The sequence below is a fragment of the Carcharodon carcharias genome, chromosome 12 (assembly GCF_017639515.1).
Source record: "Carcharodon carcharias isolate sCarCar2 chromosome 12, sCarCar2.pri, whole genome shotgun sequence".
NCBI classification, from domain to species: Eukaryota; Metazoa; Chordata; class Chondrichthyes; order Lamniformes; family Lamnidae; genus Carcharodon; species Carcharodon carcharias.
In genome coordinates, this window is record NC_054478.1 from 56,021,746 (window position 1) to 56,037,512 (window position 15,767).

General features: G+C 45.9%; 1 protein-coding gene across 3 annotated transcripts in view; it reads left to right on the plus strand.

Annotated features, from left to right (window-relative positions):
• LOC121284785 (extended synaptotagmin-3-like) overlaps positions 1–15,767 on the plus strand; it is a 137,078-nt gene that overhangs the window by 56,721 nt on the left and 64,590 nt on the right. For all 3 annotated transcript variants that reach the window (XM_041200434.1, XM_041200435.1, XM_041200436.1), the window contains 3 exons: positions 6,011–6,080; positions 7,155–7,244; positions 11,393–11,448. In XM_041200434.1, coding sequence (XP_041056368.1) covers positions 6,011–6,080; positions 7,155–7,244; positions 11,393–11,448 — 216 coding nt within the window. The remainder of the gene's footprint in view (positions 1–6,010; positions 6,081–7,154; positions 7,245–11,392; positions 11,449–15,767) is intronic.

A 15,767-nucleotide genomic window follows, 5' to 3' on the forward strand; every position in this document is an offset into this window, starting at 1 on the left:
GGCCACGTTTCCTGCCTTTGGGAACGTCGTTGTAATATATCTGCATATCATCATAAGGCCAACTCGCCGGAATCATCCTCCATGCTGGATCATTGAGCACACAAGTGTTTCACAACAGCATTTATAATATGTGCAGCTGGCGAGCTGCACCTTGAGGGAAACTTGGAGGTGAGAAATGTTGCACAGCGCTCACAAGGGTTGCCTGTTGGAGCTCGATGTTGAGACACCACGCGTTCAGGTGAGGGCACAGGCAAGTTGCTTTTTCCAAGCTGGTTGACAGTGCAATGCTGGGGCAACGGCTGCCCTGCAGCTAAGTCGAGTTGAGGGTGGTGGGGAAGCAGGGGCTGCACCACGGTTGATAGTCGTGCACAAGGGGGAGGGAAGCAGCCATGCATTAGGGAAACCTTGTATAAAGTGATCATTCCTCCGCAGCTGAAACAGTTCAGGTGTAGCCACATTGACATGCGTGGAGTTAGGTCCCTAGCTTATCTGCCTACTCAAGTAATGCAGAGGCATCATAGTGCCACCAAGTGCTCCAGAGCTTTTCACCCCTTAGGCACAGACTGCAAACTAATGAGTGTTTTAGTGGACTGCAGAACAGTTGGATGCCTGCGCATGTTGTACAATCACCTTGAAAAGGCTGGCCATGGAGCAGTCACTGGTGGAAGTGCTCACAACCCTTTGCAATGTCATCGCCAGGTTTGGACCAGTCTCCCCCATGGTTCAAACTCACAGTGCAGGTTAGGAGAATGCCTGAGCTAAGAGCACAGCATGCAGTCCAATGGGACAGCCACCAATCGGTCAGGTGCAGGGGGGAGGAGTTGGGTGAGGACTCGGGCAGCCATGCAGCGCACTAAACTCTGGAGTTCCAAGTGGTGGTAGCACTCTCTGAGATGCATTGGGCTTGCAGAATTAACCAAGAGAGGTTCTTAGAACACCCATGCAAACCCACACATCTCTCTCTTTCATCCTGCAGGAGGAGTACATCAGGATCATGGAGCCTTGTGACCTAGCTGTATGCCTCATGGCTTACAGAGAGCGAAGATGACAGAGAAGAGAGTGACAGAGGCGCCTCACTGGGCCGAAGAAGGAGCAGTGCCCTCAGAAATAAGGGGCAACTGGGGTTCCCGCACACGCCGCTGAAGGGCCATTGCTGGTCGGCGCCTAGTTAGACCCAGAGTTTAGAGAGGCCACTGTTCATCCCTGCAGATGACTGAGATCCAGTGTTGCCAACGACTGCGCTCGTCCAGGGAACTGGTCGGTCACATCTGCCAGCCGCTGCAGGATTTGGTGCCATGGGGACATGGAGGTCATCCACTGCCAGCGGCCATGAAAGTGACCACAGTGCTTATTCTTATGCCAGTGGCTCCTTTCAGGGCTCCACAGGTGATGTTGAAAGCCTCCACCCACAAATGCATCCATGAGGTCATGGATGCCATCTTCGCGAGGGCACACAACTTTGTGCATTTCACCCGGGACCAGGAGAGCCAGGATGCAAGTGCACAGGGATTTGATCAGATCTCGGGTTTCCCACAGGTGCTGGGTTTCATCGACTATACTCACGTGGCGCTCAGATATCCATAGCAACAAACAGTCAACTATGTCAACTGCAAGACTTCCACATGCTGAATGTTCAGCTGGTGTGTGACCACCACAACCACATCCTGCAGATCTGTGTACAGTTCCGCAGGAGTGTCTGAAACTCCTGCATTCTCAGTCAGTCACAAATCCCTGACGTATTCCAGTGTCCAAAGAGGCTGCAGGGATGGCTCTTTGGGGTAAAGGGCTGCCCACAGAGGACATGGCAGAGCAAAGGTATGATGAGACTCATGCTACAGCTCGCACTTTAGGGGAGCAAACTATTGGGATGCTGAAAATGAGGTTCCAGTGCCTGGACAGGTCTGGTGGAGCCCTGCAACACAGTCCACAGAGGGTGTCATGCATTGCGTCACCTGCTGCACCCTGGCGCTCCTCAGGCGTCCACAGCAGAGGTGGGGGCAGCCTGCTGACGACAGCTATGCCCTGTCTGTGATGACCTTGAAGCGCGTCCTGTGGAGGGCCGAAACCTGGATGGCCCCGGCCTGCTTTCAGGGACCTGCTGTATAGCAGTGGCTCCCTCCTTGACCTGCAGAGCTGGAGCTGCTGGGGTCACAGTGAGGATTTGGATGGGCTGGACACTCTCAGAGTCACCTGGATGAATGACCCTGGGGTTTGCACCTGCTAATTCTCCTCCCTATGGGTGCCTGCGGGCCCCTGGCTGACTCCTTTTGAGGAGAAGGGGTAGCTGCAGTGAGATTGAGCTACCCCCACCCCTCTCGCATTCTGGGGCCAACTATGGCGTCAATGATGGAGTTGAGCCCGCGCAGCAGTGTAGGAGCGATGTCCTGGACCAAGTTCTTCGTGGTAGCTGCCATCCTCCCAGTGTTGTCCTCGGTGCATTGGCATGCTGGTGCTATCACATCATGCTAAAGCTGGACAGGCTCCTCTGTTGTGCCTTGCAATCTGAGGAGTGCAGCGGACATCCCTTCCTGATGTTCCTGTGCTTGCCTTTGTGGCTCCAGGAACTGAGGTATGACTGAGTCCAGAGACTTATCATCTGACTTGGACTCAGCAGATTTCTGGCCTCCAGCAGCCCTCCGAGTGCTGGAAACCTGGGAACTCCCTGCCACTTCCTGCTGTAGATTGTGACCCCAAGGCTCCTCTGGAACTAGATCCGACCAAGGTATGTGTCTCTGCGCTGGTGGAAGGTGTGGGTGAGCGCTGTGATGGGACTTCAAGGACGGTGCCTCCAGCTTCCTCTTCGGGGCTTGATTGGAAGCCCAGGGTCATGGACTCCATTGGCTGTTTCCCAGATGTGCCTGCAAAAGCAAGGGGAGATAATTAGTGCATGGCAGCGGCCTATGAAACAGGACACATCGCTCACGGCATGGTTGTCTGATGGATGTTGCACTTGGTAGAGTGGTGCCGGCCTCACCATCAGCACAGGAATGGTGCTGATCTTCACTGGCCAGCTGGATGACTCGATTTTCAAAGTTCGTGAGGACCTTGAGTTCTGGCATTTCTGTGCTGATGGTGACCTCTCCCCCTTGTGTGCCAGCTTATCCTGCATGAATACAGATGGGGAGAGTCTAAGCAGGATCCTGCCAGGTGAAATGTTAAGTATGCCTGGCATGTGTGGGTGGTGAGTGGTCCCATGGACGGGATGAGGTCAGTGAAGCTGTGTGTGAAAGAGTGAACGGTGATGTCCCTTGCACTGGCAGTGAGTGAGTGCCCAGTGGATATGTGATGGGTTTGTGGGTGTGAGTTGAGAGTGATGAGAAGAGTGACTTACCCTGGTGGAACGGAGGAGATCATTCTTCCTCTTGCAGCACTGGATGGCTGTCCTCTTTTGTAGGGCATTGGCGCTGACCACCACTGCCACCGCCTCCCAAGCCAGATTTGTAATGTTGCTGCCCCTGATGCGGTCAGATCAGGGGTAGAGGACATCATGACGGGCCTCCACGGTATCGAAAAGGTGCTCGAGGGACTCTACACTAAACCGGGGGTCTGCACTTTTCTTGCATTTCAGGGCCATGTCTTCTGTGCAGCAGTCCTGGGATGGAAGCACTGAGAGGTGTGCGCATGACTGCACTTTAAATATGGCGCCTGGCATGATGAAACAGTGGGGTGGTGGCATGAGAGACCAATGAGAGCCCATTTGTCATCGAAATGGCCTGTTTCCTGGGAATGCATGATTAATGTGGTGGGATTGGAACGATATGGTGTGAGACATCGCCATTGAGGCCAGCAGGGAAAACTTTATTTTTCCTCACCTGCTACCACACTTAGTGGACATCTGGGATGATTCCGTCCAATATTTCACGTTGATGACCTATCATCAAGACTGGGAAAAAAGGGAGATGTAACAGATTTTAAGTAAATAAGCAGGGAAAGGGGGGAAGGTAGGACAGGTTAAATGACAATGGTGTAAGGCAGCAGGGGATGGTAATGGGTAAGAAACAAATGATGGGTAGGAAGTGCAACACCTGCCCTTTTACCTCTTCCCCACTGTCCAGGGTCTTAAACACTTAGGTGAAAGAAAATAAACATGCTCCAAACATAAATTGGGCAACCACTTTGTGGAACACTTAAACTCAGTCCTCAGTTGTGATCCTGAGTTTCTGGTTACTTCTAGGCCCCCACCCTCACTCTGTCCTCAACCTCCTTACATTGTTCTAGTGAAGCTCAACATAAGTTCGAGGATCTTTTGATCAAGCACTTTGCAGCCTTCCAGACTGAACACCGAGTTCAAAAATTTCAGATCATAATTACTGCCCCCATTTTTCCAGATAGCAATTGCTGAAAATGAATCAGCTATTGCCATTTACACCTCCTCCAGACCTTTTTGTATATTTGCTTGTTTTATTACCATTGTCCCTGTTGTCATCTAATCTCTGCCTTAGAAATATCATTGTTCTACCCTTTTGTTTTCCCCTCCATCCCCCTTTTCCAGTTCTAATGAAAGGTTATCAACCTGAAACATTCTCTCTCTCTCTCTCTCTCTCTCCTTCCCCCTCTCCTTCCCCTTCTCCCTCACCCTCTCCTTCCCCTTCTCCCTCTCCTTCCCCTTCTCCCTCTCCTTCCCCTTCTCCCTCCACCTCTCCACCTCTCTCTCTCTCCCCGCCCCTCCCCCCCGGCCACCCCCGCTGCTGCAGATACCTAACCTGCTGAATATTTCCAACATTTCCTGTTTCTCTTTTGGATTTCCAGCATCTGCAGTATTTTGCTTTTGGACTTATGTGAATTGTGACTAATCGACAGCAGCAAATCGTGGGGTAACCAGTTGGACCACATTTTTCTAAGTGCTGCAGTCTATTCATCTTGTGTGAAGCCATTGTAATGATTTCTGCACCATTTGTAGAAGTCAGCACTGGCTGAAATCTAGTCCACTATCATTTACTTTCCAGATCAAATAAACTTTAAGGTTCAGTACTGTAGGAAGCAACCATTACTATCAGCACAAAATATACTTTAGCACTGCATTTAATTTACAGAATGGATTCTTATCGAAATTTTAATGAATTAGATGTCTGCTTTGTAAACTCAGCCTGGGAAACTCCCAACCTATTAACCAGATCTGCCTAAGCCGTAGTTCCAAGCCCAGGACTGTTTTTAAATTCTGAGGGGAAAATTGGCTCATAGCCTTGACATCAAATCTAGGGAAGTAATAAGTGGGAGGGTGAAAGATGCCTAAATCATTTCAGCATCTAGTTCAGTAGAAAGTCAGTTGTCAGTGCCATTAGGCTCACAGATCTGAACTTCTGGGTGGTCAGTAACAACAGTGTTTGGTAGTTGTCTTCAATTTCATCGTTCCTCTTACACACACTATGGGACCAGCTGGTTAATCATATATAATTACAGTGGCCATGTTTTTTCTAATGTCAGGCATTAAGTGCCAGACCCTGTTTAATGTAATTTCAAAGTCCAAGACCCCCTGCCAACCAATGAACAACAACATCAAAGACCAAAGTTCCCAGCCTTCCAAACGTGACCTGAGAGAATGTAAACCAGAAATTTATTTTGGGTGCACAAACATTGTATTCTGGTTAATTCAGAAATTATGCCTTGAACATACTTTTCTCCAGAGCTCTTGTGCCCCAATCATTTGCTTTTACTGGGAAAGTCAGTAGAGAAAACTTTCAGGAGAATGTGGGGAAAACACATTTCTTTTTAGGTGGGAAACATAACAGAAGCCCTTGTAAAACTCAACTTAATTTTCTTTAAATTGGAAAACAAAGCAACTGTTCTAATACAAAATCAAAATACTGCTGATGCTGGAAATCTGAAATAAAAAATGGTGCAAATATTCAACAGTTCAGGCTGCATCTGTGGAGTGCAACAGAGTTAACATTTCAGGTCAAGACCTTTCATCAGAAATAATCAGCTCTAATTATTCAGCTCATCATTGGGGCTCTGTGCTCAACGCATTTGACAAACCTGAGTTTCATATAAAATGTTGTCTGTCTTTCAGCTACATAGGAGATTGTGAAATTAATGTGGAGGTGAAGAAAGTATGTAAAGCTGGCTTGAAGGGAATTCAGGTAGGTGGTAAATTTTGAAATTGGTTCTTAGCACAATTTATGAAGTAATTTAGGACTATGGTGTTGTCTCTGATGATCCAGAGTTTCAAACATACATATAATGAGGTTCATTGAAGAGATCGATGAAACTTGGCTCAATAGTGCTCGTGTCCTTGCACCATTACAGATAGCTGGGAAGCAGGTTTTATCCCCTAAGGTGCTGATCTCTGGAGTGATGTTGCTGTTTGAACTGTATATGATATGATAATCTATCTTTATTCTCCTTTTCTCTTTCCCTACATGCCACATAAGGCCCAGTCAAGGAAAGACAGAAACCTCATCTTCATTTCTAGCCTCCTACAATACTACTTTTCAAACAGTTCCTAGAAAATACACAGAAGTGGCCATGGTTACTTATCCAATCTTTTAGCTTTCTGAAATACCTATTTCGTGCTCCTTCGTCGTCACTGGTTCAAAATCCTGGAATTGTCTTCTCAAAAGCACCTTCACCAGAAGGACTGTAGTGGCTCTCCATTACTTTCTTGTGGGAAATTAGGAAGGGAGAATGAATGCTGGACTTCCCAGCATCCCAAGAGCAAATAATATAAAGAAGGTTCAGTAAGCCAGCGACTCCTATACTCGCCTTTTGAAGTCTGCTCTAGCTTTTCTGGCTTTATACATCTACACTGTGCAAAATTAATACAATGTGCAAATCAAGTAAATTCTTGGAAAAGTTCCACACTTCTTGATAATTCCTGCTTAAACAAGCAAAAGAAAAAATGATCAGCGCATTAACAACATTGCATGAGCAATTTTAGGAGTTGGGCAAAAGTTGGCAACCACTGTTGGTATGAACAAAATAATTGTATCTTAATTCACAATTAGTATATATGGTAGCTGTAATCTTGAGTGAATTGTACTTGCAGTGCAACACATTGAAATTAACATTCATACTAATCTAGTCTCCCACTATTTCTAAATGCTAATGTGCTTTGTTTGTCTGTTTCATCAAACCTTCATCATGTTAACAATTAGGAAGTGCTGGTCCTTAAAGCTGACATTTAGTAATAGTTATGGTATACGCTTGTACTACAGCTACACGGTACACTCCGAGTGATCCTGGAACCTCTCTCCAGTCAGATGCCCTTAGTTGGAGCTGTGACTTTGTTCTTCATTCGCCGACCAGTAAGTTTTTACATTTTTTCACTGTTTTAAGTTTTAACTTTCTAACACAAAGCACTGTAATTTATTAAAGTGATGTCATTCATAGTATTTTTTTTAAAGTACAAGAGTAAAACCAGTTACAGATTTGATGTCATGGGATTCAATGTAATAATTGTTTATTTCATGCCAAGGCGATCTATGACACCTCTTGGTGAAAAATAACACTTTGTTTCCCAAAACAAAAGATACCCATGAAAAACATTCATTAAGTTTTAGACACATTAATATATTACTAATTGATATTCAACTGCAGGGTTATTTATAATAACAGTTGTTAGACCACATGTCAGCCATTTGGCCTATCTAGGATGGCCACATGGCACCAGTTCTTGCTGTTCTGCTCTTCCCTGTATGAGCCCTTTCAGCTGTCTGCTACTGTCACTCTTTTTCATTCAAGCCTTCTAGTGTAGAGTTCCCATCAGCTCAGTCTTGTCCTTCTGTATGGTCTTTTCGCAAATGGGATCCAGCTTCAACCACAAGATATGAATGTATATACAAAACCATGACAGCTTTACGATATTCTACCATATTGTAAGTATAGGATGTTGCACTGCTATCTTATAAGAACATCAAGAAAAGGATTAGGCCATTAAGCCCTTTTGAGCCTGCTCCGCCATTCAGTAATGGCTGATATTCTACTTCAACTACACTTCCCCAAACTATCCCATTTCCCTTGATTCCCTGTGTAGCAATTAAAAACTATCGATCTCTGAATTGAATATGCACAATGACTGAAGATCTACAGCTCTCTGCAGTACAAAATTCCAAACGTTCACAGTAAAAGGAACAATTGTACATTCTTGAAGATTATCCAACATGCAGAAGTTTTTATCTGTGCCAAAATCCTAATAATTTTTACAATTACATCCAGCTTGATAATGGGAAGGGGATGTGCTGTCAGAAGGAACCTTTGCAATTTGCTACAGTAGATGGTACACATTGCTGCTGTGTGGCAGTGGTGGAAGGAGTGAATGTTTAAAGTGGTGAGTGGGCTGGATGGTGTTGAGCTTCTTGAGTGATGTTGGGGCAGCACTCATTCAGGCAAGTGGAGAATATTTCATTGTAATCCTGACTTGTGCCTTATAGATGGTGGGCAGGCTTTGGTGAATCAGGAGGTGAGTTGCTTGCTGCAGAATTCCCAGCCTTGAGCTGTTCTTTTAGCCACAGTACTTACATGGTAGACATTTACTTTCTGGCCCAGGATGCTGATGGTTGGCAGATTCAGCAATGATAATGTCATTGAACGGCAAAAGGAGGTGGTTAGATTCTCTTGATGGAGATGTTCATTGCCTGGCACTGTGTACCACATTTGTTACTTGCCACTTATCAACCCAAGCCTGAATGTTGTCCACATCTTGCTGCTTGCAGTCACAAACTGCATCATTACATGAGGAGTTGCGAATGGTACTGAACACTACAATTATCAGTGAACATCCCTAATCTGACCTTATAATGAAGGGAAAGTTGTTGTTGAAGCAGCTGAGATACTTGGGCCTAGGACACTGCCCTGACAGGCTCCTGCTACAAAATCCTGCCAAGACCATAACCTTTCACAGAACTTATCATGTCCTTTGTGGACCTATTTCACTGAGAGCCAAAAAGCTGGATCCTCCTTTGCTGGATTGAAAATAGTAACATTTCAACTGAAGAACCTTAATATTTCTGGGCTATATGCCCTCAATCACAAAAGCCTTAGAAATGTCAATGAGCCATGTTATAGGCACAAAATGGCTACCCTGCCCCTTGCTGCAGTGCATGATTTTCGTATTCCCTCCCCCTCCACTTCCAAGAGATGGGCTGTCTATGGAAAAGCTGGGTCCATCATGAATATTTAATGAAGTTACCGCAAGGAAAATTGGATGGTTTCTGGACAGAATAACGGGCAGTTTTGACCAATCAAGTGCAGGTACATTTATACTGAAGTGCATTGTCCTTTCAAATATCCAACTTGCCTGAAATTCGTAATAATGATTTAAAGCTTAAAAATGTGATCATGGGAGGCTTTTTTAACTTAATTAACAAAGTTAACCCTAAAAAAAAAGAATGGTTTCATTTCCTTAATATGCACCCCAATCTTTACTGAAATAGCTGATCTCACCTGGCAAATGGGTAAGGACTAACCTAACAATCTGCCAACAAATTGAATCAAAAATACTCTTCCTCACCTTCAAAAGTTTTCATGATCTCGCATCACCTTGCCTTTAGCAATTTCTTAGTCTTGTGTCCCTTTCTGCATCTTCCAATGCCCCAGCTCTGGCCTTATATGCATCTGCCCCATCCTTTGCCCTGCCATTCATGGTAGACTCTTCAGCTGCCTGAGTTGCACTCTCTGCAACTCCTTCCCAATTCCTATCTGACCCTGTCAATTTTCATCTCTTTTGAAAACTGCCTAGCATTCTATCTCTTTGACCAGATTTTCTTTCACCACTCAATCTCTTGCTACAATTGCTTAGCAGCTTGTTCCTTTCATTTTTCTCTTCTGTAAAGCATAGTGCAATGTTTTTCTGCTTAAAATTGCTGCACCAATATGGGATATTGTTATTGATCCCCTACTTTAAGGAACAAATTCAAGTTATGTAATGCACATTTCTCTTAATGTTTCATTTTAATCCCAAAGCCACCAGTTAATTGTGTTATTGCTATATATGTTTTCATTCCCTCTGCAGTTGTCAATTTGCTTCAGTTAATTCCAATCATAGTTATGGTTTTGACGTTGGTTCCGATTTCCAGTTCTGCAGATAGCAGCAGTATGCCCATACTTATTTGTCCAAATGTAAAGTATTACCATTGTGGACAAATGGAGAGAAGTTTAAAAAGGAATTCACTGCCTAAATTGGTGGTTGAGGCTGAAACATTCAGCTCATTTTAAAAGGTACCTGGATCTGCACCTGATGTGCTGTAACCTGCAAGACTACGGACCAGGTGCTGGAAAGTGGGATTAAAATGAGTGGCTAGTTTCTTTTTTTTGGCTGACACAAACATGATGGGCTGAATGGCCTCTTTCTATTCCGTAACTTTTCTATAGTTTCTATGGAGCAGATGTAACTGGTGGGAAAGGACAGTGAGAGGAAATTAATAATAACTTAATAACTGAGAAGGGGTGGGGGGGAACAAGATCAAAGGGAGCCATCTCAGTGAGCAGGGAATGTTGGCCTGAGTCAGTTATAAATATTTCACTCCTTTTGTATGATTTTTGTGGCTAAATGAAGATAAACTACTGCTTTCCATCAGTGCCATCTCTGTCTTTGAGAGAAGAAAGCAGGGATGTGGGAGGAGTTGGTGAAATGGTCTTGGGGAATTCCTTCCAAATTTCACGACAAGTATCCAGTTGACCTTAGATTGGAAAGCAGCCCAGAAGCACCAGCATCCGCTGAAGATTTGGAAGGTGAAGCAGCTCCCAGATTTTGGAGTATTCCACCTCCCGACTTGTGATGGAAGGCAAAATCACTAAGATTGTGACTGCATTGAAGTTATTCCAGAACTGACAATCCATGAAGATCTACAGAACCTACTGAATATGCAACTCAAAACATGCAAACCTTTCTGGGGCTCTGCGAATGCTTTGAGCAGTTCAGGTTTTGGCATAAAGGACAAATGCTGCAACCTTTGGGCTGATATCAATATCACCAACAAAGATCTGGTGAGTGATCTGACAGTAGAGCCTCCAGGGTTTGACCTCCCCGAAAGCAATGCCTATGCATAAAAGGATCTGCACTGTCCCATGCAAGGACATCCCACCTCCTCCATAAATGAAATTCCAAGGACAGCCCAGCATGGGATAGGCACCCAGATCAGACTCCCATCATGTTGTCAATAAATGTGACTTACAAAAATGTGCTGCCGGATTCAAGGCAATCCATCAGGGAGACACAGTCCTGTGACTTTAGCTGTCCAACATGGACTTAGACATGTAAGGCTGCAAGACGTCATATGCCAGAAGGAGACTGCTTTCCATATCAACCCCCAAGAAAATATTATTTTTCTAACCTGAAAAAAGACTAAAATATAATTTGAATATTATATCTCATTGTGGGGAGACAAAAGTTCTTTTGTTAACATATCCATAGCATGCTGTGCTTCTAGTTAATGCTATTAATTTCTCCCATCAGGTTCTGGAAATCAACTGGACAGGACTGACCAATCTACTAGATATTCCTGGTCTCAAGTTAGTATTCCACACACCTAACATTTTTCACAGATTAGGAAGTGGGAATTGATTAGGATATTGACTTCGCACTGAAATAAAGGAATAATGAATAATTGGGTAATCCTGGGGAATGAATAATTGGGTAATCTGGGTATATCTTCCTCTGTTCAGTAACTTCAGCAAAAAGTGTGCATAAAATATAGTTGCATCTACTATTTTACAAAAATTTTTGAATGTAGAATGCTGAAGTCTACCTCAAGTAATAAATCCACTTCATTATTCCTGGTCCTAACTAAGTGATGGGTAAACCAGGAGGTTTGGGCTTGGCACGATGCTGAACTCTTCTTCCGCCGTCTTCGTCTCCAGGCTCACTTCTTTGGGCAGGAGTCCTCTCCCCGTTCAACGGATCCTTTCACCCACCTCCAATATTCTCCCTCCATCTGGACCCCTCCCTCTGGATTCTTACCTTCTCTTGATCTTTTCACTGAGAACTGTCGGTACGATATTAGTCGTCTCAATTTCTCTGCTCCCCTCACCCATTCTAATCTCTCTCTCTCTCTCTCTCTCTCTCTCTCTCTCTCTCTCTCTCTCTCTCTCTCTCTCTCTCTGAACTTACTGCACTCCATTCTCTCAGGTCCAACCCTGACATTGTCATCAAACCCGCTGACAAGGGTGGTGCTGTTGTTGTCTGGCGCACTGACCTCTACCTCGCGGAGGCTGAGCGTCAACTCTCAGACACTTCCTCCTACCTCTCCCTGGACCATGACCCCACCACTGAACATCAAGCCATTGTTTCCAGGACTGTCACTGACCTCATCTCCTCTAGGGATCTTCCTCCCACAGCTTCCAACCTCATAGTTGCCCAACCTCGGACGGCCCGCTTCTACCTCCTACCCAAAATCCACAAACAGAACTGTCCCGGTAGATCGATCGTGTCAGCTTGCTCCTGCCCTACAGAACTCATTTCTCGTTATCTTGACTCCCTTCTCTCTCCCCTTGTCCAGTCCCTTCCCACCTACATCCGTGATTCCTCTGACACCTTACGTCACGTCAACAATTTCCAGTTCCCTGGCCCCAACCGCTTCCTCTTCACCATGGACATCCAATCCCTCTACACCTCCATCCCCCACCAGGATGGTCTGAGGGTCCTTAGCTTCTTCCTCGAACAGAGGCCTGAACAATCCCCATCCACCACTACTCTCCTCCGTCTGGCTGAACTTGTTCTCACACTGAACAATTTCTCCTTCAACTCCTTTCACTTGCTCCAAATAAAAGGTGTGGCTATGGGTACCTGCATGGGCCCCAGCTATTCCTGTCTCTTTATGGGGTATGTGGAACATTCCTTGTTCCAGTCCTACTCTGGCCCCCTTCCACAACTCTTTCTCCGGTACATCGATGATTACTTCGGTGCTGCTTCATGCTCTCGTCGGGACTTGGAAAAATTTATTAATTTTGCTTCCGATCTTCACCCCGCCATCATTTTCAGGTGGTCCATCTCTGACACTTCCCTTCCCTTCCTTGACCTCTCTGTCTCAATTTCTGATGATAGACTGTCCACCAATATCAATTACAAGCCTACCGACTCCCACAGCTACCTCGACTACATCTCCTCACACCCCGCTTCCTGTAAGGACTCCATCCCATTCTCTCAGTTCCTTAGCCTCCGTCGCATCTGTTCTGATGATGCTACATTCAAAAACAGTTCCTCTGACATGTCCTCCTTCTTCCTTAACCGAGGTTTTCCACCCACGGTCATTGACAGGGCCCTCAACCGTGTCCGGCCCATCTCCCGCGCATCCGCCCTCGCACCTTCTCCTCCCTCCATCCCTGAAACATGACAGGGTCCCCCTTGTCCTCACTTATCACCCCACCAGCCTCCGCATTCAAAGGATTATCCTCCGCCATTTCCGCCAACTCTAGCATGATGCCACCACCAAACACATCTTCCCTTCACCCCCCCCCCGGTCGGCATTCCGTATGGATCGTTCCCTCCGGGACACCCTGGTCCACTCCATCACCCCCTACTCCTCAACCCCCACCTATGGCACCACCCCATGCCCACGCAAAAGATGTAACACCAACCCCTTCACTTCCTCTCTCCTCACCATCCAAGATCCCAAACACTCCTTTCAAGTGAAGCAGCATTTCACTTGCATTTCCCCAAACTTAGTCTACTGCATTCGTTGCTCCCAATGTGGTCTCCTCTACATTGAAGAGACCAAAAGAAAACTGGGCGACCGCTTTGCAGAACACTTGCGGTCTGTCCGCAAGAATGACCCAAACCTCCCTGTCGCTTGCCATTTTAACACTCCACCCTGCTCTCTTGCCCACATGTCTGTCCTTGGCTTGCTGCATTGTTCCAGTGAAGCCCAACGCAAACTGGGGGAACTACACCTCATCTTCCGACTAGGCACTTTACAGCCTTCCGGACTGAATATTGAATTCAACAACTTTAGGTCTTGAACTCCCTCCTCCATCCCCACCCCCTTTCTGTTTCTTCCCCCTTCCTTTTGTTTTTTTCCAATAAATTATATAGATTTTTCTTTTCCCACCTATTTCCATTATTTTTAAATATTTTTAAATCTTTTATGCTCCCCCCACCCCTACTAGAGCTATACCTTGAGTGCCCTACCATCCATTCTTAATTAGCACATTCGTTTAGATAATATCACCAACTTCAACACCTCTGTGTTCTTTTGTTCTGTTGTCTGTGACATCTTTTGATGATCTGCTTCTATCACTGCTTGCTTGTCCCTACAACCACACCACCCCACTCCACTTCTCTCCCCCAACCCAAACCCCCTCCCACCGACACACACCTTAAACCAGCTTATATTTCACCCCGTCCTTGGATTCACCTAGTTCTGTTGAAGGGTAATGAGGACTCGAAACGTCAACTCTTCTTCTCCGCCAATGCTGCCAGACCTGCTGAGTTTTTCCAGGTAATTGTTTTTGTTTTGGATTTCCAGCATCTGCAGTTTTTTTTATTTTTATCTTTTGGTTTTCTCAGTAACTCATTAGCAAAATTTGGAAGTAATTCCAGAATATCAGTTAGTTTAAGTGATTCAGATAATCTCCAAATACTCTCTGGGCAGAATTTTCCGGTCGGCATGCGAGGGCGGGCCTGACACGCTGACATGTAAAATGACTCACAATGACGTCAGCCGTGTGTCCCGACATCATCACGATATTTTGTTTGGCAGGCGTGCACCGAAGTCAGCTGCACGCCCGCCAAAATGTAAATAGCCTATTAAGACCATTAAGAAATTAATTAAAGCACTTAAGTTTGGACGGGCAGCATTCTTAAGGTTGGCGGGCAGGCGAAAAGCCCAAGCGGCCTTCGCATTTTTCAGGAAACCTCATCCACAGGCGGGATGAGGTTTTCTGAACCTTTTATAAAATAAATTTTCATAAATATAAAAACATGTCCCCTCTTATGTGACACAGTTAATGTTTAAATAAAATTTTAAATCTTTTCTTTCATTATTTTAATATCCATTCAATCTCCCTGAAGCAGCTCTGCCTCAGGGAGATTGACGCACTCTTTCACATGCACATGCGATAGAGCGCTGGCCCTGACTCTTCCTCTTAACCTGCCCGCACAGGTAGCACTGAGCGCTACTGGCTGCCTATCATGCTGGGCAGGCCTTAATTGGCCCGCCCGTGTAATTTGGCGGCACGGGGCCAATCGCAGGCGGCGATTGGCTCCGCGCCCGCCTCTGTCCACTCCCAGCCCACCCACCGTAGGAAAAACCCTGGCCACTATTTCAGTCTGTATAAGATTTGCTTGATGTAACACCATCAATCGAATTGCATTTCTTGTAATATACTGCTGTGTCCTTGGGGTGGAATAGTCCCAGATCTGCACCAAGTGCAGTAGCGGGCAGGTAAAACACCATCCGCAATGGCGGGTTTTCACGCCTTATTGTCTCAAACCCGCTGCATTAGTTATGCATTCCTGTGAAACATACCATTTTGATGGTGGCAAGCTCTCATTCGCCTGCCACACCATCACCTCACTGCTTCAGCACAATGGGCACCATATTTAAAGTCCAGCCACACGCACCACATCTCATTGCTTCCAGCCCACAATTGCTGCAGGAAAGATGTCCACGAAAGGCAAGAAGGCTGCAGCCCCCAGGATTAGCGAAGCATCAGTGGAACACCTTTTGGGATGCCGTGGAGGCCTGCGGTGAGGTCCTCTACCCCCATGACCAACCAGGCTTGGGAGGCAGTGGCAGCGGTGGTCAGTGCCAACACCCTTCAAAAGAAGTCAGCCACCCAGTGCTGCAAGAGGATGAATGATCTCCTCCATTCTGTCAGGGTAAGTCACTCTT